Source organism: Silurus meridionalis, chromosome 23, assembly GCF_014805685.1.
Source record: "Silurus meridionalis isolate SWU-2019-XX chromosome 23, ASM1480568v1, whole genome shotgun sequence".
Taxonomy (NCBI): Eukaryota; Metazoa; Chordata; class Actinopteri; order Siluriformes; family Siluridae; genus Silurus; species Silurus meridionalis.
The window spans coordinates 21,965,750-21,988,162 of NC_060906.1; the positions used below are offsets into that span (position 1 = coordinate 21,965,750).

Sequence of the window (22,413 nt, forward strand, 5' to 3'; positions counted from 1 at the left end):
TGCTGGAACAGGTTTGGGCTTCCAAGTTCAAGTGAAGCAAAATTTTATTAAAGCGCCATCTAAAGACATGCAGATTTGTGGTAGGGGTTTGGAAAAGAACCACATATAGCGGGAAAGGTCAGGTGACCCAATACTTTTGGAAATAGTGTTTGTGTGTGTGTGTGTGTGTGTGTGTGTGTGTGTGTGTGTGTGTGTGTGTGTGTGTAAAAAATATATACAAAGATTTGTAAGGGGGACAACTTCGAGATTTATTTCCAAAATTGTGTTAGCTGTTGATGCGTCCTGCGTCTCAAATCACATACTTTTCACCTCCGTACAAATGTAGAAAATATTGAAGTATTTCGGTGTGTATGTGGTTTAAGACGCAGCTCAGGTCTTGTTTAACCTGCTGGAGTGTTTAAGCCAAACGATGGGAGAATATAAATTCTGGGCCATTTCTATGTAACGCAAGAGTTATCAATGCAAAGGCTCTGATTATGCGTGTTATAAAGTAGAAAAAGAGAGTAGGGATAGAACAATCGAGCTCGCCAGGTGCTTTTAGGAACAATCTAAACACAGAACGTCTATGGAAATGTTTCCCAGTCATAGAGAATATTAACATTTACCCCAGATGTGTTGAAAAATGACCCAAAAAAAGACTTTGTATAATACTTAGAGCTCCTAGAACACATTTTACACATCCCAATGTACATTTCAAATGAGGATCGAATATTCAGAGTTTTCAAATGATAAAATGTGAATAATGTAAATAAAATTCTCACATAATTCACTGTTGCTGCTTTCAGCAGTTCAATTAGCGATCAACACTAAATATTTCAGCCACAAAACAAAATATTTTTAAACTACCAACACATCTGAGGTACATGTTAATAGTATTTACAGCTTTGTCACGTTTTCTCGAACATTCTGCATTTACGTTTTACTTTAAAAAGATTTGTTAGGTACTAGCTAGCTGAATCAATCTCCTCAACCATTAGCTAGCGTACGCTGAGGTGGGGTTGCCTAGCGTTAGTGCTCTTTCAATTCCTGAAAAACAATAAAAACAGGAATATTGGAGGATATAGGAAGGTTCTGAATGGAATCAGAAGTTGATATGAAACAGCTTGGCTTACAATTGATCACGTTTTGCTTCTTCGAGAAACTACTTCCTGAGAAATATGTGCAATATATATATATGGGTGAGACTTGAGGTGAACAGTTTGTTCTTCACCTAGCAATTATGTACATTTGCTGTTATAGGAAATATATAACAGCAAAAAAAAAAAAAAAGTCACTAATACTTTTATTACTTTTTCCTTTAACTGCATACTTTTTTTTCTGTAGCATAGATTTTTCCTCACAAAACATCACTGGTATCTTCTACTTCCATTATTGTAGCTCCACCTCATCATGATGTCCTTGATCCTCTCTTGAAGCTAATAACGGGAAAAAAAACACATCTGGGAAAAAACAACACAATCAAACCCTGGCCTTTGACTCAGAGAGCTATGGGGTTTGTGTCTGTTTGTGTGTGTGTGTGTGTGTGTGTGTTGCAGTAAAATATTAACAAACCTAATTTATTACGCAGATGATTACTATCCAATAATCTTTATCTTAGAAATCTCTGCAACAGTATTTTACCTGCTTTCTCTTCTGAGGCATTTATTTTTTTCCCAGATGGGAATTCCTTAGACCCTAAAAAATTTGTCATCTTGTGGACATTATGGATCATGTTTTCTGTGACTGATGTATTTTGTAAGACTTCGATCACAGTCACTGCATGCCACAGGAAACACCAACAAAGCCGAAAGCATTGATCCTGGGTTTTAAATTCATCTCTTCTTCATATGGTTTCCCGGTGATTGTTAACTTGCTGTTTGTCACATAATATGTACTTCTTCTGCAAACTAGGCATGTGCCGATAATCAGTTGCCCGATACACCATGATAATTAACTCAGATGGTGTTGCAGATACTGTAGATTATCCATAGTACCTAGGAAACTGTGTAAAACAAATACAAAGAAAACAAAGGGTTTCCCTTTTCTTTTTTTTGCAAATTCGCATGAAGGAAATCTTTTAACTGTATTAAAGAATAAACCAAACTGAAAAGACTTTATATCGGTACATGTCTACTGCAACCTGAAAGGTTTGGTATAAATGTCATATCGGTATTTATTGCATAACAAATATTGGAATAAACTTATTTGCTCGTTTCAGCTTGGCTTCGGCTCTGCTAGTGTACAGTGCTGTTGAAGGAATACTCCAGAGTTTTAAGACTTCCAGAATGGATGGATTGATTGATTCCAAAGGGAAATTGTATTGTTGCAGCAGCCATTTTACAGACATACAGCAAATGTACAAGCAACAAGAAGTAGAAGAATATTAGAACAAGGTTATATTTAAAGATCATGATAAGAAAGATGGTAAAATAATCTAAAAATAATAAAAAAAAAAATTCTTTCCTCATGAAAGTCTGAGGGCAGTTGAACTTGGCCTATTTCCGTTTCTAAAACCCTGTTTCCAGATGGAGCTCTTTCCAATTGGAAACCACTCACTGCTGCTGAGGATGGTTCTACATGATGATCATGCAGATTCATGAGATTACAGTGGATTAAGGTGAAACTCAAGAACCATGAAGATGGATTTGGACTGTAATTCATGTAAACAGATTTGGCTCAGGGCTGCAATTCCCAGGAACAGTTTTGCACTCAAGTCTCAATCAGTAAACAGCTGGTGATGACTAACAATAACAGTAACAATATATCCATAGAGAACAGTACATTCTAGATTATCTTCATATTTTATATAATCTGTATATACATTCCATATTGTGGAACACATTCTCCACACACATCTGTTCTAATCAAATTTTACACACATTCTGGTGCATCTCAATAAATTCGAATATCATTAAAAAGTTGATTCATTTTTTTAATTCAATACAAAAAGTAAACTTGTATATTATACAGATTAATCACACACACACACTGGTTTATTTTAACTGTTTATTTCTTTTTATTTTGATTATTTCGGGTCACGTTAACAAAAACCCACCAATTCACTCTCTCAAAACATTAGAGTACTTCATAAGACCAATCAAAAAATTTTTTTTGTGAATTGTTGACCTTCTGGAAAATATTTTAATTTACTGTGTATGTACTCAATACTTGAACCCAGCCATTATGGATGCACAAGCCAGTGCACTCTTAGTGCCGGTCCCAAGCCCGGTAAATTGGGAGGGTTGCGTTAGGAAGGGCATCCAGCGTAAAAACATGTGCCAAATCAAATATGCGGGTCACAAATAAGAATTTCATACCGGATCGGTCGAGGCCCGGGTTAACAACGACCGCCACAGGTATCGTTAGCCGACAGGGTACCGTGGAAATTGGGCTACTGTTGGTCAAGGAGGAGAAGGAGAGGAGGAAGATGTCTACAGAGACGGCAGGGAAAGGAGCAGTGTAGGAGACTGGAGGTTCGGGTTGGTACGTTAAATGTTGGTACTATGACGGTAAAGGGAGAGAGGTAGCTGATATGATGGAGAGGAGAAAGGTAGATATGCTGTGTGTTCAGGAGACCAAGTGGAAAGGGAGTAAGGCCAGGAACATTGGAGGTGGATTTAAACTGTTTTATCATGGTGTGGATGGAAAGAGAAATGGTGTAGGGGTGATTCTGAAGGAAGAGTACAGTAAGAGTGTAGTGGAGGTGAAGAGAGTTTCTGATAGGGTGATGATCGTGAAGGTGGAAGTTGAAGGATGATGATAAATGTCATCAGTGCCTATGCTCCACAAGTTGGCTGTGAGATGGAGGAGAAGGAAAGATTCTGGAGTGAATTAGATGAAGTGGTAGATGGTGTACCTAGGAAAGAACGATTGGTGATTGGGGCAGACTTTAATGGGCATGTAGGTGAAGGGAACAGAGGTGATGAGGAGGTGATGGGTAGGTATGGTTTTAAGGAGAGGAATGTGGAAGGGCAGATGGTGGTAGATTTTGCTAAAAGGATGGAAATGGCAGTGGTGAACACTTATTTTAAGAAGAAGGAGGATCATAGGGTGACGATAAGAGTGGAGGAAGGTGCACACAGGTGGACTATGTGCTATGCAGGAGATGCAACCTGAAGGAGATTGGAGACTGTAAGGTGTTGGCAGGGGACAGTGTAGCTAGACAGCATCGGATGGTGGTCTGTAGGATGGTTTTGGAGGTGAAGAAGAAGAGGAGGAGAGTGAGGACTGAAAGAAGAATAAGATGGTGGAAACTGAAGGAGGAAGACTGTAGTGTGAGGTTCAGGGAAGAGGTCAGACAGAGGCTCGGTGGTGGTGAAGAGGTGCTGGATGATTGGGCAACTACTGCAGGAGTGATGAGGGAGGCAGCTAGAAAAGTACTTGGTGTGACATCTGGAAATAGAAAGCAAGACAAGGAGACGTGGTGGTGGAATGAGGAAGTGCAGGAGAGCATAAGGAGAAAGAGGTTGGCAAAACAGAAGTGGGATAGACAGAGTGATGAGAAAAGTAGGCAGGAGTACAAGGAGATGCGGCAGCAGGTAAAGAGGGATGTGGCGAAAGCCAAGGAAAAGGCATATGAGGAGCTGTATGAGAGGTTGGACACTAAGGAAGGAGAAAAGGATTTATACCGATTGGCCAGGCAGAGGGACCGAGCTGGGAAGGATGTACTGCAAGTTAGAGCAGTAAAGGATGGAGAGGGAAATGTGTTGACTAGTGAGGAGAGTGTGTTGAGAAGGTGGAGGGAGTATTTTGAGCAGCTGATGAATGAGGAAAATCAGAGAGAGAAGGTTGGACGATGTGGAGTTGGTGAAGCAGGATGTAGATAGGATTAGTAAGGAGGAAGTGAGAGCAGCGATTAAGAGGATGAAGAGTGGAAAGTCGGTTGGACCAGATGACATACCGGTAGAAGCGTGAGATGTTTAGGAGAGATGGCAGTGGAGTTTTGACCAGATTGTTTAACAGGATTTTGGAAGGTGAGAAGATGCCTGAGGAATGGAGAAGAAGTGTGCTGTACCGATCTTTAAGCATAAAGAAGATGTGCAGTCTTGCAGTAACTACAGGGGAATTAAGTTGATCAGTCACACCATGAAGTTATGGGAAAGAGTAGTGGAAGCCAGGCTGAGAGAAGAGGTGACCATCTGTGAGCAACAGTATGGTTTCATGCCGAGGAAGAGCACCACAGATGCCTTATTTGCTTTGAGGATGTTGATGGAGAAGTATAGAGAAGGACAGAAGGAATTGCATTGTGTATTTGTGGATTTAGAGAAAGCGTACGACAGAGTGCCAAGAGAGGAGTTGTGGTATTGTATGAGGAAGTCAGGTGTGTCAGAGAAGTATGTGAGGGTGGTGCAGGACATGTATGAGGACAGTGTGACGGCAGTGAAGTGTGCAGTAGGTACGACAGACTGGTTCAGGGTGAAGGTTGGACTGCATCAAGGATCGGCCCTGAGCCCTTTCCTGTTTGCAGTGGTGATGGACAGGTTGACGGACGAGGTCAGACAGGAGTCTCCTGGACTATGATGTTTGCGGATGATATTGTGATTTGTGGTGAGAGTAGGAGCAGGTTGAGAAGAGCCTGGAGAGGTGGAGATATGCGCTGGAGAGAAGGGGAATGAAAGTCAGTAGGAGTAAGACAGAGTACATGTGTGTGAATGAGAGGGAGGGAGTGGAGTGATGCAGTTGCAGGAGAAGAGGTGGAAAAGGTGGGGAGTTCAGGTACCTGGGGTCAACAGTGCAAAGTAATGGAGAGTGTGTTAGAGAAGTAAAGAAAAGAGTGCAGGCAGGGTGGAGTGGGTGGAGAAGAGTGACAGGAGTGATTTGTGATAGTAGGGTATCTGCAAGAATGAAAGGGAAAGTTTATAGGGCTGTGGTGAGACCTGCGATGTTGTATGGATTAGAGACAGTGGCATTGAGTAAAAGACAGGAGGTGGAGCTGGAGGTAGCAGAGCTGAAGATGTTGAGGTTTTCGTTAGAGTGACAAGGATGGACAAGATTAGAAATGAGTTTATTAGAGGGACAGCATGTAGGATGTTTTGGTGACAAGGTGAGGGAGTCGAGATTGAGATGGTTTGGACATGTGCAAAGGAGGGACATGAATTATATTGGTAGAAGAATGCTGAGGATGGAGCCACCAGGTAGGAGGAAAAGAGGAAGGCCAAGGAGGAGGTTCATGGATGTGGTGAGGGAAGACATGCAGGTAGTTGGTGTGAAAGAGGCAGATGTAGAGGACAGGGTGGTATGGAGACGGATGATCCGCTGTGGCGACCCCTAATGGGAGCAGCCGAAAGAAGAAGAAAGATGTACTTAATACTTGGTAGAGGCTCCTTTTGCTTTAATTACTGCCTCGGTGCCTCAAAACTGCGGAGTTGGTTTGGAAGCCCAGGTTTCTTTGACAGTGGCCTTCAGCTCATCTGCATTTTTTGGTCTCTTGTTTCTCATTTTCCTCTTGACAATAGATTATAGATTCTCCATGGAGTTCAGATCTGTTGAACTTGATGCTTTTGGCAGTGTGGGCAGGTTCCAAATCCTGCTGGAAAATGAAATCAGCATCTCCATAAAGCTGGTCAGCTGAGGAAAGCATGACATGCTCTAAAACTTCCTGGTAGACGGCTGTGCTGACCTTGGACTTGATAAAAAACAGTGGACCAACACCAGCAGATGATACGACTCCCCAAACCACCTCTGACTGTGCAAACTTTACACTGGACCTCAAGAAAATTGGATTCTGTGCCTTTCTTCTCTTCTTCCAGACTCTGGGACCTTGATTTCCAAATAAAATGCAAAAATATTTTTCCTTTAATCTGAAAAGACGACTATGGCTTACTGAGCAACAGTCCAGTCCTGTTTGTCCTTTGCCCAGGTAAGACACCTTTGACGTTGTCTCTGGTTCAGGAGCTGCTCAACACGAGGAACGCGTCACTTGTATCCCATGGAGGCTCTTGAAGCACTGACTCCAGCTGCAGGCCACTCTTTATGAATCTCCCCAAATTCTTGAATGGGCTTCGCTTCACCTTTTTCTACCACATTTTTTCCTTCCATTCAACTTTCCATTAATGTGCTTGGATACAGCACTCTGTGAACTGCAGCTTCTTTAGCAATGACCTTTTGTGTCTCACCCTCCATGTGCACCGTGTCAATGATCGTCTTCTGAACAACTGTCAAGTCAGCAGTTTTCCCCCATGATTGTGGAGCCTGAACCAGACTGAGACACAGTTTAAAGGCTCAGGAAACCTTTGCAGGTGTTTGGATTTAATGAGCTGATTAGAGTGTGACACCAAAAGTCTCCAATATTGAACTTGCACAATATTCTCATTTTCTGAGAAACTGAATTTTGGTTTTTGATTAACTATAAGCCAAAATCATTAACATATAAAGAAATCCATCCATCCATCCATCCATCCATCCTTCATTGCCTACAATATAATTAATGGACATTCTGCGTCCCTCCTCAATCTGGTTCCTTTCAAGGTTTCTTCCTCATACCATCTCGCTCTTTAGAGATGAATGAATAGGGACTGCAGTGTAAACAATGAAAAGTGTGTGGATGAGACACGAGTCTGATCAAGTCTTGTCTCCATCCTTGTGTGAGTAAAGTTTGCATGTTCTTGTATTTCAGTGGTGTGATTCCAACCTCTGATGGGTTTTCCATCTGGTCCCATGTGTCTCCTGCCTTGTCATATGTACTTCCGGAACCCCTTATGACCCCATGTGCAGGAGAAGCGGTATAGAAAATGAAAGGATAGATGGATATGCCACCAGATCAAAAAATAAGATATAAGTAACCTCCTTTCCTTCTTCTATAAAAAAGTTCCTTTGACTAAATAGAGGAATTGTGTAGATTTATTTCCATAGAACTTTGACTGAAAAACATGTGACATTGAGTAAAAATCAGGTTGGAAAACACTGGAATATTCCTTCAATAAGACACGCATGTTGTTCAGACACCAGGGGGCGATGTGATACTGAAATCCACTCGTGAGTACGTGTACGCATGCGTGCAAATAGTTCCAGTCTGTGCGATGGCATTTAGTACTACCATGTTGCCAGAAAATGCTATTATAAGCCAATTATTGTATATTATGATTGATGTGAATCTCTGTAAATACTCCAGCTCAGTTAAGTCTCATTATATTACACAACTGATCTGTTGAAACACACGCAGAGAACCCGTTGAGTCGATCCCCCCACCATCCCACTCTGCATGAAGAGACATGTCTGGACATATTTGGTGAAGCAGAAAAGTGCAGAGCTCTGAAAATGAGAGAAGCTTCTTGCATGCTTTCTTGTTCAACATGCCACGTTCACACGTCGGTGTGAACCAGAAGACGAGAACGGAACGTCCAGGGGCGCCGTGCAGAAAATGTTGCCTACACCCTGGTGTGAAAAGGCCTACACACAAACACATACCAAAGTCTGCCCTAAGAATCAAATCACTAATCATCTAAGCCTTTAGTCTTAATGATAACCTGCAATAGTGTGACGTGGTGCATGGAGCTACTTCACTTCAAATGCTGTCCAGGTGCAGGAAGTAAGGAAGTTCTGTAAAGCTGCTTTGAGACAATGTCTGTTGTGAAAAGCGCTATAGACATAAACTTGACTTAAATACAACCCTTATGCTTTTGCAAAAATTTAAATCAATGATATCCTGGTAATGAAATAGCCAGCGATCAGGCATAACATTATGACCACCTGCGTAATATTGTGTTGGTCCACCTTTGCTGCAAAAACAGTCCTGACTCTCATCAAGCATTAACTTGTTTGAGCAATTTGAGCTACAGTAGCTCGTCTGTTGGATCGGACCAGAGTTCAAACACCCTTTGGTTCACCACTGTTCCTTCCTTGGAGCACTTTTGATAGATACTGACCACTGCAGACCAGGAACATCTCATAAGAGCTGTAGTTTTGGAGATGCTCTGACCCAGACGTCTAGACACTCGCCTATTTTTCCTGCTTCAAACATGTCAACTTTGAGGACAAAATGTTCACCTACTGCCTAATAAATAAATCCACCCACTAACAGCTGCCACGATGAAGAGATAATCAGTGTTCTTCACTTCACCACTCAATGTTTTAACATCATAATGTTCTGCCTAATTGGTGTATTTACTGTTGATATGCAGAAGCTGATGGTTTTCTTACAAGTTCCTGCTCTACAGCAGCTACAGCCAGACATTTCCTCAGCTTCGCTTTACTTTAATATGTTACATCTCACTGGTACAAAGAGCTCGCACTGGAGACATCTTCCAGAAATGCTGCTCAGAAAAACATTTAGTATTCATCTCACCTTTTCTGTTACTATACAAACAATTATGTAAGGGGAACCAGGAGCTCAGTGGTTAAGGCTCTGGGTTGCTAGTCAGGAGTTTGGATCCCAGAATTTCCAAGTTGCTACTCTTGGGGCCCTTGAGTATGGCCCTTATCCCTCTAAGGGCAGATGAATGAAATTCCTTGAATACACATTTGATGTAGATTATTGTCATCAAAGTTGTTTGCAAATGAACTGAATCTACATCATTCCTCCTTTTCTTCTATTTGTATTCATTATTTATTTATTTTTTTTAGAGTGAAAGAATTGCTGAATACTTGTATAGATTTTTTTTTGGTTCTGGTTGCAGATGGGTAAGTGGTAACTCAGTGGTTATGGCTGCCTCTCTTTGGGCCCTTGAGCAGGGCCCTTAACCCTCTGGGCTCCATAGGCACTGTACAAGGTGGTATCAAAAAGTTTTGAGACTAGTTTTGTAACAGATGGCAGCACAAAGCTGGATGCAGAGTCACAAGGAGCACCGAACTTCACAAGTCAGTGTGCCAAAAGACATCGTCCTGTGTACATGGTGGAGCTGTGCAACTGGTGCTAATCTGACCACGTGCGCATCCCGTCACCGCAACTTCCTAAAACTGTGATCATAAAAGTATTCTTAAAATAAAAAATGGAAAACCTTTAATGCGAACCTTTTAAACTAACAGGGAACATTTCAATTTCTGGCATTTCAGCAGAATGGCAATTATCTCATTCATACAAGTGAGCAGTTTAAGGCTAAGGGCCCAGCAGTGGCAGCTTACTGGTGGTGGATTTGAACTCACAACCTTCTGATCAGAAGTCCAACATCTTAAAAACTGTAACTTTTTCCATGATTTTCTTTAATGATGAAACATTTCGTTCACCCTTTTTCGAATGTATTACGGAACTAGAACCTGTCCATCAGGGTCCATGAAGGGGGCCAAAACTTTTAGCATTGCTATTGAATGTCATATGTAGGCAGTTTTTAAATGTTCTAAAAGGGTTTGAAGGGAGAAAACACTGTAACATGAATTATAATATCCATATTAAATGCAAAGTCAAGGCCGGGGGGCGGGAGGTGGGTTTGAGCGAAAGGGGGGTGTAAACTTTTGCACTCAACCGCATGTAATATATGAATGGGGATTATTAATAGGTTTGAACTGCAGTGTAAATGGGGGTCAGCTGCTGTTCATAACTGATGCAATGCCGTCACATTCCAACACACACACACAAGTTTTCCTCCTGCACTTCTGGTGGAAGTCTGACAAGCAACACACAATTAATGTGTTCAACTGGTGTGTGTGTGTGTGTGTGTGTGTTTTTATCCCGACTCATAATGCACATCCTGTGTGTTCAGGAAGTGTGAGCAGCCAGTAGATCAGTGTTTCTGTTTTACAGCCGTGTGTGTGGAATGCAGGAGGTTTCCAGCATGTCGCTCTCACAGATCACAACTGCCCCACACACACACACATACACACATTCTCACGGTGGTGAGACAGCCCGAGACAGCCAGGTCAACTGCTGATCCAGCATTCACGACTCTGCTCACAGCTGAAGGGCAGCGCTGGGAGTCTCCGAGCTGAACTCTTCACACAGAAACCACGCAGGAACATTTCAGCAATGTCAGACATTCTCGTTCTCTCATGCCGGTAAAGACCACATGACATGTCCACGTCTCTTTAAAGTCTCTTTAATGCAGCAGCAGCAGCACACGCCCAGGCGGAGCTTTGCGGCTTCGAATACGCCACGCCCGTCTTTTCGTCTTCTCTTCACAATATACATTTTTGAATCTGTATAGGGAATATGCACACTGGATAAAAAAACAAAACAAAACGTCACACTGACAACAGTACCACTGCATATGGCTCAGAGAAACAGAGGAAGTGTGTCCTTGGAAAAGAGGAAACCAGTCCTGTTTGGAGCAGTTCGGCGAATCAAAGGAAGAAAAAAAACCAAACAAACAAAAAAAAAAAAAAATGACGTCACCCTCAGAAAACTAGATGTTCAAATTTTTGTAGTCCGTTTTCTCGTGATCACAATTTTCCCTTGATCTCGACATGAAAGCCGTTTTCTTGTGATCACGTATTCATTTTCTCCACATGTTCTCCACAAATGGTTATGCTATAGTCCATGCCTTTAGAACACGCTTTTATGCCGAATACACCGAAAAATTCAATACTGATCACCAGGAAACAACATTTATGTCGAAATCACGAGAAAATAAAGTCACGATCACAAGTAAGCAACTTTTATGTCGAGAGAAAACAAAAAAGAAAAAATTTTAGGGCTTCTGTAGATAAAACACCATCAGTGGCGTTAAAAAAAAAAAAAAAAAAAAAAGAAAAGACGACGTTCTGTCATTCGTTCTGAAATGCTGAATATACATGATTGCATGGCAGAAAGAAAGAGAACCCTGTTCCAAAAAAAAAATAAAACTGATAAAACTCTTAAGACAAAATATATTCAATTTGCACAGCAGTTTAAAACACACACACACACACACACACACACACACACACACACACACACACACACACACACACACACACACACACAGCATCGACGTTTCCTCTCGCACATCGAGACGGCCATCTTTTTCAGCACGGGTATGCAAAAAAAAAATCACTCCCTGGTATAAAAAAATAAGTTATAAGAAGGTCCCGGAGATGTTTATTTTTTTTTCAGGTTCCACTCAGGCTGCTGCCCTCAGGGTCGGGTCTGTGTGGGATGGAAGCATTGATCCTGCAGTCACGGGTTGCTAAAAACCCCTTTGCCTGAGGTCTCTGATATTCCGAACAGCCTCCGTTCTGCAGAACTGCAGGATTCCTGCCCTTAGGGCTGTCGTAAACCCCCTCAGAATGGTTCGACCTGCCAGGTTTGGCTCCATCTGAATGGTTCAGTCGGTCCCTTTTGACCTGGGGTGTCTGGTATCCCCCAGACTGGTTTTCTCCCACCACCTTTCTGTAGTTGCCGTTGTCTGCGGCTTTAAATGAGGAGCTTTTGCTGAGCACGACCCCGGGGACGCTGTAGCTTGGGTCCGGAAACACGTCCTTGCGGAAGGTGTGGCGCTCGATGATGGGCGTGGCATACTCCGGCTCCTGGTTGGTCAGGGGGAGGGCGTACTGATTGGCCGTGTGCAGGTAGTCGTAATGAGAAGTGGCCTCGCCGAGATTTTCCTTAGGATTGTCCGTGTCTATGGGCCGGAAGGTGGAGCCTTTCCTGGATACCGTCCCTACGCCGAGCATCAGCGGCTGCTGGTAGTCTGACAAGAGAGTGAGAAAAGAAAAAGAAATCAAAAAGAGAGGTCCGAGAATGAGATTAGATAAGAGTGAGAGATCAGAAAGTGAGATTGGAAAGAGATAAGAGCCTGAAATCATAGTGAGATTAGAGAGTGTGAGATCAGAAAGAGATTAGAGTGAGAGATTGGAAAGAGATCAGAGCGAGAATTCAGAGAGAATTCAAAAGGAGCTCAGAAAGAATTCAAAAAGAGATCATGCTGAGAGATCCGAGTGAGATTTAAAAAGGGGTCAGAAATTGAGATTAGAAAAGAGATAAGCATGAGAGATCGGACAATGAGATTGGAAAAAGATCAAAGCATGAGATCATAGTGAGATTAGAGTGTGTTTGATCGGAAAGAGATTAGAGCCAGAAATTGGGAAGTGAGATTAAAAAAATCAGAGAAAATTCAGAATGAGATAATGAGAGATTGAAGTGAGAATTGAAAAATCAGATTTAATTGGGACAAAGGCATCAGACACGTTCACCTTTACCCACAACATTTTTTCTTTTTTTTATGGTTTTAATTTAACTGTATAAAATTACACTTGAGGTATCAGACAGTGAAACTGAAAAGAGATAAAAATGAATGGTTTTAATTGAACCTTACATCAAAACATACAAGTTTATAGAAGCCATGCAATGCAAAATATACTAAATAAAACAAGATCTGAGATTAGAAAATAACAGGGATTAAAAAAAAAAAAAAAAAAAAACAGACTTGACTTCAAAAAGATCCTGGAAATGAACTGGGGAATGTAAAAAAAATAAAAAAAAAAAAAAAAAAAAAAATTGCTAATTTAAATAATAAATTCTATTATTTCAATCATGGATCAAATCCTCCACCCAGCTAGAGGGTTAAATATGATAATTTATTAACCTAATAGATTTCCGGGTCAAACCGGAATCAGGCGGATAAGCGAGGCATCTGACTGACCTGCCATGTCGCTGGTGACAAGGTCCATTTTAGGAAGATGCTCTTTCTCTGAGCTGTAGCTGAAGGTGAACTCTGTGGACTGCTGCCTGGCAGACGGAGGTTTCACCTGCTTCCAGCAACCTGGACGTGGAAAAACAGGAACCAGTTAGAAAAATGTAATGAAAGCACTACAGCATTAAACCAGGCATTGCTGTGTCTGAGAGAAAAAGGAAAGCTCAGGAGAAAGCCTGCAGCGGTGGTGATGCAGAAATTAAACAAAACGTGACCTGCTTATTAACATTTCACAAAAGTTTATTTCGAGCCTAAAAACCGCCTCGAGCTGTTTTGCGCAAGACTGATTTGTATTTCTAATTTTTTTTAGATATAGACACAACCATGTTTCAACAGGAATAAATCAAACACAAGGTTACAGTTTATTTCCCACCAAACAGAGAGCTGACACGACTGTTCAGATGAATATGGCGGATGTGCTCGGATTAAAGCTTGTTCCTTTGTGTAAATGACTGTTTGGTTTCTCAGCTTGAAGCAACAACCGAAATGCTTATAAACATAAAAGAAATCTTGCATGTTTTTTTTTACAGTCTTTTTTTTCAAAACATTCAACAGTTTGTTCTAAACTTGCGATCTGATTGGCTGAACACAGGTTGCTAAGTAACCACAGCAAAACAAACAACACATCCTGTACGTGGTGTTCATTCGCTTGTTTTGTTTAAAAATGAAAGTGATGAAATTACTGTTTATAAAAAATATTTCAAACATGCCTATTCAGTCATAGTTATTTGGGATTGTGGGATTCTTGAACAACATGAACTTCATATAAATCACAATGAACTTTTTAAAAAGGAACAAGTGTGTGACAGGAAATGGGAGTCATATATCCTCTTCTTGCAAAGTTATGCCATAGAACAGAACAACCCTGAACTGCCCCGCCCTGAACTGCCTCGCCCTCGACAGCCCCGCCCTCGACAGCCCGATCTCACCCTTATTTACCCCATACCGTGTTCCACTAGATTGTCTAAAATCTCTGAATACATTGCTCTGGTTTTAATGTTTTGTAGACTGGGTGCTACACTAGATGCTAGACTGGATGTTAAATTGGAAGTTAGACTGGATCTTAGATTGGATGCTAGACTGGATGTTAGGTTGGATGCTAGACTGGATGTTAGGTTGGAAGTTAGACTGGATGCTAGACTATGTTAAATTGGAAGTTAGAATGGATGCTAGATTTGATGTTAGATTTGATGTTAGACTGGATGCTAGACTGGATCTTAGATTTAATGTTAGATTAGCTGCTAGACTGGATCTTAGATTGGATGCTAGACTGAATGTTAGGTTGGAAGTTAGACTGGATGCTATATTGATCTTAGGTTTGAAGTAAGACTGGATGCTAGTTTTGATGTTAGACTGGATGCTCGGTTGGAAGTTAGACCGGATGTTAGGTTGAAAGTTAGACCGGATGTTAGGTTGGAAGTTAGACCGGATGCTAGACAATGTTAAATTGGAAGTTAGACTGGATGCTAGATTTGATGTTAGATTAGCTGCTAGACTGGATCTTAGATTGGATGCTAGACTGAATGTTAGGTTGGAAGTTAGACTGGATGCTATATTGATGTTAGGTTTGAAGTTAGACTGGATGCTAGATTTGATGTTAGACTGGATGCTAGACTGGATCTTAGATTTGATGTTAGATTAGCTGCTAGACTGGATCTTAGGTTGGAAGTTAGACTGGATGCTATATTGATGTTAGGTTTGAGATTAGACTGGATGCTAGTTTTGATGTTAGACTGGATGCTAGATTGGAAGTTAGACTGGATGCTAGGTTGGAAGTTAGACCGGATGTTAGGTTGGAAGTTAGACCGGATGCTAGATTAGGTAAAATTGGAAGTTAGACTGGATGCTAGATTTGATGTTAGATTAGCTGCTAGACTGGATCTTAGATTGGATGCTAGACTGAATGTTAGGTTGGAAGTTAGACTGGATGCTATATTGATGTTAGACTGGATGCTAGACTGGATCTTAGATTGGATGCTAGACTGGAAGTTAGACTAGTTGCTAAATTTGAAGTTAGACTCAATGCTAGATTTGATGTTAGATTGGATGCTAGTTTTGATGTTCGATTGGATGCTAGACTGGACATTAGATTGGATCTTAGATTAACTGCTGGATTGAATGTTAGACTGAATGTTAGATTGGAATTATTGTGCACTTTAGAACATTGATCATATGTGGTAATGTAAGATGTTGATGGTACACTGTAATTAAAGGAATAGAGAAAATGAATTAATAAATAATCTCTTTTTTGTTTGAGCTCAGAAACAATACAAAACCACTTTGTCCTTTTTCTGCTTTTAAAATTAAATCCAAATAAAGGAACAAAGGCGTCGTATTTCTCTTTTTTGGTGTTAAATTTGAGAGTAAAAAAAAACAAATGAGTGCAACACACATGTAGCAAACACCAACAATTTAGTTCGTTTTTATTTGAATATGACTAATTATTAAAGTTCAGCAGGTAACATTAACCCTAGTTTTGGTTTTTCTCTTAACAGAACGCAGCAGCTTGGTGTGTATTTACACACTCTGTGTTTATAGATGGTCAGGACGATGTTGCTGCTTCACCCAGGTTCCTTCTGGAGCTTTCTAGTGTGTTTACAGCTGCGTGTGTGAAGCAGTGTGAAGTACAGCGATGTGTGGAAATAAATATTCTTCTCTTACTCGCGTCAGGGTTTCGTGTATTTTGGTGTTAAATGCGTTAGGAGAACAGCAGGACTGTGAAACATGACAGAATGTGAGTTTAAAGAGTATTGTTTCAGTTGATCTCGGCTTTGATCCCACAGATATTAAAGAGACTCAGTTAGGGGTTGAACTGAACAATGAAGAAAAAATTGTTTTTATACTTTTGGCCAAACACTGAAATTCAATGGAGAAAATTTTAGGGCTGAGTTTATGGACTGACCTGTTTGTGGAAGATCTGCAGCGTCGTACCCGTTCTCTTTGCTCTTCTTCCTGGAGAGACAGAGCGAAAGGGTCAATTTAAGTGGCACAAAGTCAGGGAAGAGACAGAGAGTGGAAGACAGAGACAGAAATAAAGAAAACAGAGAGAGGGAGAAAGAGCGAGAGAGAGTCAAGAAAGAAGGAAGAGAGACAAAAAACAAGGAGAGGGAGAGCAACAGAAAGAGGGGTAGTGAGACAAAAAAGAGAGAGGCAGGAAGAAAAGGGAAAAATTAAGTTGAAAAGAAAGATAGAGAAGGTTGAGAGACAAAAGGACACAATTAGAGTTGGTGAGAGACATGGATACAAAAAAGGACAAAACCAAAAGAGAGAGAGAGAGAGACTCAGCTTCATACAATGAATTAGTCAAGAGAGGGGGTGACAAATACAGGAAATAAAGGAAAAACAAGTAAAGCGAGAGAGAAGGATGAAGAAAAAAACAAAAGAGGGAGAGAGCGCTTAATGTGAGCAGTGTCTTTCCCTCGGGATCTCCCGCTCTCAGGTTATTGTTCCTGCTATACTCTACAGCTTTATCCTATTTTCTCCAAATCCCTCCATCCCCAGCCTGACAAAGAGCAGGGCAATCTCCTGACTCTGACCTTTGGCCCTCTGTCCCGTCTTTTCTTCTCCTCTCTCTTCCCTTCCTTTTTCTTTTCCACAGGCTGCGATACAATAAGTGTGATCAGAAGTAGGATAATATCTGCTGGTCCATCACTCACTTGTGTAGATCAGTGGCCCATATGCTTATTACCATAGACAACAAAAGCCACCACACACACACACACACACACACACACACACACACACACACACACACACACACACACACACACACACACACACACACACAGACACCTAGGAAATTAATGATCCCTGCACTCCTGTGTCTCACAACATGACAACGTCTATGATAAGGAAATGTGTCCACTTTACAGCACATCAATTCCTAGACTGATGTCCTCATCCAGAGCAACTTTGCACTGAAATTGCATTAAAGTCTCCACCAGTGAACCAGACATTCTGATGCTGGTTCATTAGAACACCAAGAACACCACCAACAGAGAACTTCCTTGGAGATGCTGGGGATTGAACCCAGGATCTCATACCGTACTTGCGAATACAAATCCACACGTCATGCTCAGTCACACATTTAGGCCATGTCCACACTAATACTTTTCCCTTTAAAAATGCTAATTGTGTCTGCGTTTTGGTCTTCCTTCCGCACCGACTCTGCGGTAGCAGAGCTTTCAAAGAAAAAAAGGAAAAAAATACCCTGAAGCGGATCCATTTTAAAATTTTCCAAAACAATAGTGTACAAGGAGCGTTTTTAGAAATGGAAAAAAAAAAAATACCGTTTTCAAATGTATCCGGATTGGCTTAGTAGTTTAACTTCACTCTAGGAATTAGGCATTATTTCACCTCCAAACAGTGCTGTGAAAAATCCTCTTCCTGATTTATTTATTTATTTATTGATTTTTTTTTTTGCATATTTGTCACACACAGGTTTTGGAGTGAAAAACTAAAGGCCGTTTATGTTTGAAAACCTCTCCACTGTGTCAAAACAATACTGCAAAGAACAGTGGGTCAAATTTGTTCCACAGCGATCTGAAAAAGTCATTGCCTTGTTTTTTTTATTTTCCAAACGCTCGACTGCTGTTGTTGCCGCATAGTGGTGGTACGAGCAGTTCTTGGGTTTAGGGAGCAATTACTTTTTCACCTAGGACCAGGTAGAGTTTCACAGCTTTTTTTTTCTCTTAATACATGAAAACCATATTTAAAATTGTGTATTTATTTGGGTTATCTTTGAGTAATATATATATATATATAAAAAATTCACAACACTGTACTTAGTCAAGGTTTAGCCGAGTGGTCACATGACCCAAACCAGAATTTTCGAACTAACTTTTTTCATTGACTTTCTGACTCATTTCTGTTCTCGAGTGCGAGAACTGTTTCTCGAGTGCGTTCTCTCAGCACCGCTGCTGCTAAGTGAATGACGTATCGCAACACTACGGAGACCGAGGCGTGTCCTGAGAGTCACATAGAATACAGATTAACATGGCAGAGGTAGAGCTGTAACTTCCTGCACACGCACCAGGAAAAGAACGTCTGGTTTTATTTTATCTTTATTCATTTTTTGCACTACAAAGGCGTGTTTGTGAAAGGGTTTGTAAAAGTTAGAAGCCAGAAGGCACCTAAGTAAATCGATGTCTGTCTGAACCGAAGAAATAAAAGTGATCTGTAGCATGCTAAATCTCAGAGCATCCTATTTTTCCATTGCATCGAATAGCATCAAAATTAGAACGCACTGCATCGTAATGGGGCGAATCGTATTGTATCAGCTGCTCTATTTGTACCCGAGTTATGCAGACGCACATCCCAAGGACATTCGCGATCGCATCACTTGAAATCCAGAACAAACATCTCTGCTGCGTTTCTCTTTAGAGATGTTCACTCATGTCGTAACAACAGCCTTAATGCATAGGGTGCACTTACTTTTGCAGCACTTTAAAAACGCAGATCGCAGACACCAGCACTAGAGCCACACACAGCACCGCAGACACCACGATGATGATCAGCTTCACTGTGGACAGGAAAGAAAAAAAAAAAAAGAATGAGACACAGTGACTATAAGGTGAACATTAAAGGGAAATATGTAGTCATTAAGATATCATGCAGGACATGTGGATGAAGCGGTACCTAGATCAGACTGAGGCAGGGGTTCAGGGATTTCCTTTTCCTCCGGTTTGGGTCGGTTGGACAAAACCTCCTGGGTGACCTGGGATGTTACGTTGACTCCTTCGAGCACTACTGTAGGATAACAGGATGAAGGAAGTTTCCAAATTTAGTACAATATTTATGCAACACAGTTTAATCCTTTTTTTAAAGGAAGCATGGGGTGACCCAGAATAGTCAAAGATTCAATGCCTCGATAGGAGGAGCCTGATTCAACTACCGGCCTCACAGTCCAATCTTCACAGAGGTGTTATGAAACGTGGATCAGGTCATTTGGGTTAAATAGGGGTGCTGCAATGTCTGATTTCACATAGAACTACTGGTTTTCTCCCAATAAGTTAATATACAGCCTGTAATTGTAATGCTGTGAATAAGAAGGTGAAAAGAAAGAAGCTTTCTCCCCCATGAGAATTTACCTTCCATGATCCGTAAACAAGACAGAAGAAAGGGATTTAAATACAGTATTTAACAATGTCTGGAATATCCTTTAAAGGTATATTCTGTTCCAATTTAATTCCAAAAAAATCTTTTGTTTGTTTTTCTGTACCACCGACGTTGCGCTGTGCTTAGAATGTGCCGGCAATTTAGCCGAATTCATTTAATTTGCCGACTTGCGACATGCAAAATCCTGCAGTGTGTGCATTTCTGTCTTTCTTATTTATCTCAGGTTTACTGATACAAAAGGTTTTTATACATTTTCTTGTGTATCTTGACTTGAAAATTCTCATTCGACTATGTAAATCCTTAATCGGGGACACCCCTAAACCGAAGGTTTGAATAAATAAATAAATTAATAAATAAAGACACCATTTTCTGACTTCATTCACATCATTGGGTCTGGAATCTATGGCTACATCCACATTAATTTGAAACCGATTTGTCACGTGCGTAACCATACACGATAGGAAACGAAATGTTTACAACTACTGGTCTGTGACATAAAATAGAATAAAAAATAAAAGAATGAAAGTGAAAATTTTATTAGACGAAAATAGAAAAAAGGAATTAGCAAATTTCCGCTAAAAACACAGTGAAATTAAATAAAGTAGAATTTACGGTATCTACGGAAGAAGATCATAAAGAAATACTATATACCAGTGGTGTAAAGTGTGAGTAAATTCAATTCAATTCTCAATTCAATTCATTTTTATTTGTATAGCGCTTTTAACAATGAACATTGTCTCAAAGCAGCTTTACACAGATAACATGGTGATTAAAAGTGAATATGTTCTTTATAAGTAAGTTTTTCCCTGATGAGAGAGCCGGTGGCGACTGTGGCAAGGAAAAACTACCCAAGAAGGCATAAGGAAGAAACCTTGAGAGGAACCAGACTCAAGAGGGAAACCCATCCTCACTTGGGTTGCACCGAATGTCCATTTATAGCAGTAAAGTAAATTATTGTACTTGTAATTTTTTGAATACTTTCTAGTTTTAGTATCAAATGTATAAACACGTTTTACACACCACTCAACTACATGACTCAATATGTTCTTTTTACATACTGTACTTTACACATTTTACACCTCTGTTCAAGACGTCATTGAGACTGAACACTCCAGTACCCACTTTTACCTCAGAGTAAAATTGAGTGACTGTAAAATACTAAATAATATAAGTAATAAAAATATTGAGATCTGCATCAAACCACTGTCAGCTCTGAATATATGGTTTTACTTTATCTAAAATTATTTACCTTGATTTGAGTTGTCCATTGAATACTAACGGTTCTTTTTCTTTGTGACATGAAACTCATTTTATTTGTAATTGAAGATTTTTGAAAGATTGTTATACTACTATACTACTTTTAACTCACAAAATGAGGACTTGTGCATCTTTGAGCTTGCGTTCACTAAAGGGTCAAATGCTCAAGTACTGTTCATATCAGATGATCGACGGTTTTACTCAGATCAACTTGAAAATGAAGTTTTGCAGTTAGGTACTTTTTTTTTAATTTTTTTAATAAAATACTCTGCTGCTCCAAAATTTGCTGCTCCACAGTGCAACATTTAGAACTACTTTCGTTTCTTTGGGGGGAAAAATATGCAATCTGCATATTAATTTAACAACATTATCAAGTGGACAGTAGACACAACAAATGCAGGATAACATGAACCACCATCTTGTTCGTTCTGAGGGCGAATGAGTCACATGACTAAAATTTCCCTTTGGTTTTTCAGTCTAATCTGCATAATGGACTTGGTTTTCAAATCTACCACTCACAGAAATCTCCATTCTGTGTACGCAAGAGCAACATGTAGAGTAAAAAGATGCGCTGAATTGTAATGGATGTAGAAGTATCTAAATTTACATGGACACATCCGGGCCTCGTTCCTCACACACGCTTACCTGGAGGATCTCTAAAGTAGGTGCATCCGAGGAGCTCTGTGCTCAACCCGATCCCCTGGTGCCACTGCAGAGGGACGACACGGACGTAACGTGCGGCGAAGGACGGGTGGAAAGTGTTGCGTTTCTGATACAGTTTGTCTACGTTCCCTTCGAAGATCTGCCAGATAAATATAACAGTGAATCAACTATCAAACAGCGACCTGAGTCATGTAACTACTCCACTTCACTGCCTTACCATATCCTCGGAGCTGTTGTACTGAGCGTATGTGCGCCAGCGGCTCTTTTCCTTGTACACGATCTTGTAGCTTTTCACGTAGTAGCCGGAATCTAAGCCCTTAGTTAATATCCCTGAAAATAGACACCAAATATATTAGTACACACAAAAACAAAAATTTGTATTGAAAATCTATAACCGAGGCCAAATAAACATTCAGCACAGGTGTCCACAAATTTTTGACCAAATATTGTGTTTAATGATAAAAGCAGCAAAAAAAAAAATATCTATGCATTTTTTATTATTTTTTTTTATAGTGATGACATCGCTTCGGTATTCTGTGTGCAGCAAGATGCAGCTCTACCTCTGCCATGTTAATCTGTTCTATCTAATCTAATTCTATGTGACTCTCAGGACACGCCTCGGTCTCTGCAGTGTTGTGAAACTTCATATTCAGCGGCGGTGCTGAGAGAACGCGCTCGAGAAACAGTTTAGCGAGAAGAAATCGATCTACATATCAATTATTGGTCACAAATTATTGTTCCCATTGTGAATAATTAAAATCGAATCTACTAATAATTATAGATGAATAAAGCGTTATTTTACAGATGCGATGATGTTGAAAACGATGCACAAATGCCATCTTGTATCTGATGCACA

The 22,413-nt window shown here is 40.5% G+C and overlaps 1 protein-coding gene across 2 annotated transcripts in view; it reads right to left on the minus strand.

Annotated features, from left to right (window-relative positions):
* Window positions 1-10,930: 10,930 nt before the first annotated feature.
* dcbld1 (discoidin, CUB and LCCL domain containing 1) overlaps window positions 10,931-22,413 on the minus strand; it is a 36,268-nt gene continuing 24,785 nt past the window's right edge. For both annotated transcript variants that reach the window (XM_046836689.1, XM_046836688.1), the window contains exons 9-15: window positions 21,775-21,887; window positions 21,540-21,696; window positions 19,158-19,268; window positions 18,954-19,041; window positions 16,423-16,472; window positions 13,470-13,589; window positions 10,931-12,518 (exon numbers count right to left, since the gene is read on the minus strand). In XM_046836689.1, the coding sequence (XP_046692645.1) occupies window positions 11,938-12,518; window positions 13,470-13,589; window positions 16,423-16,472; window positions 18,954-19,041; window positions 19,158-19,268; window positions 21,540-21,696; window positions 21,775-21,887 (1,220 nt within the window). In that variant the 3' untranslated portion in view covers window positions 10,931-11,937. The remainder of the gene's footprint in view (window positions 12,519-13,469; window positions 13,590-16,422; window positions 16,473-18,953; window positions 19,042-19,157; window positions 19,269-21,539; window positions 21,697-21,774; window positions 21,888-22,413) is intronic.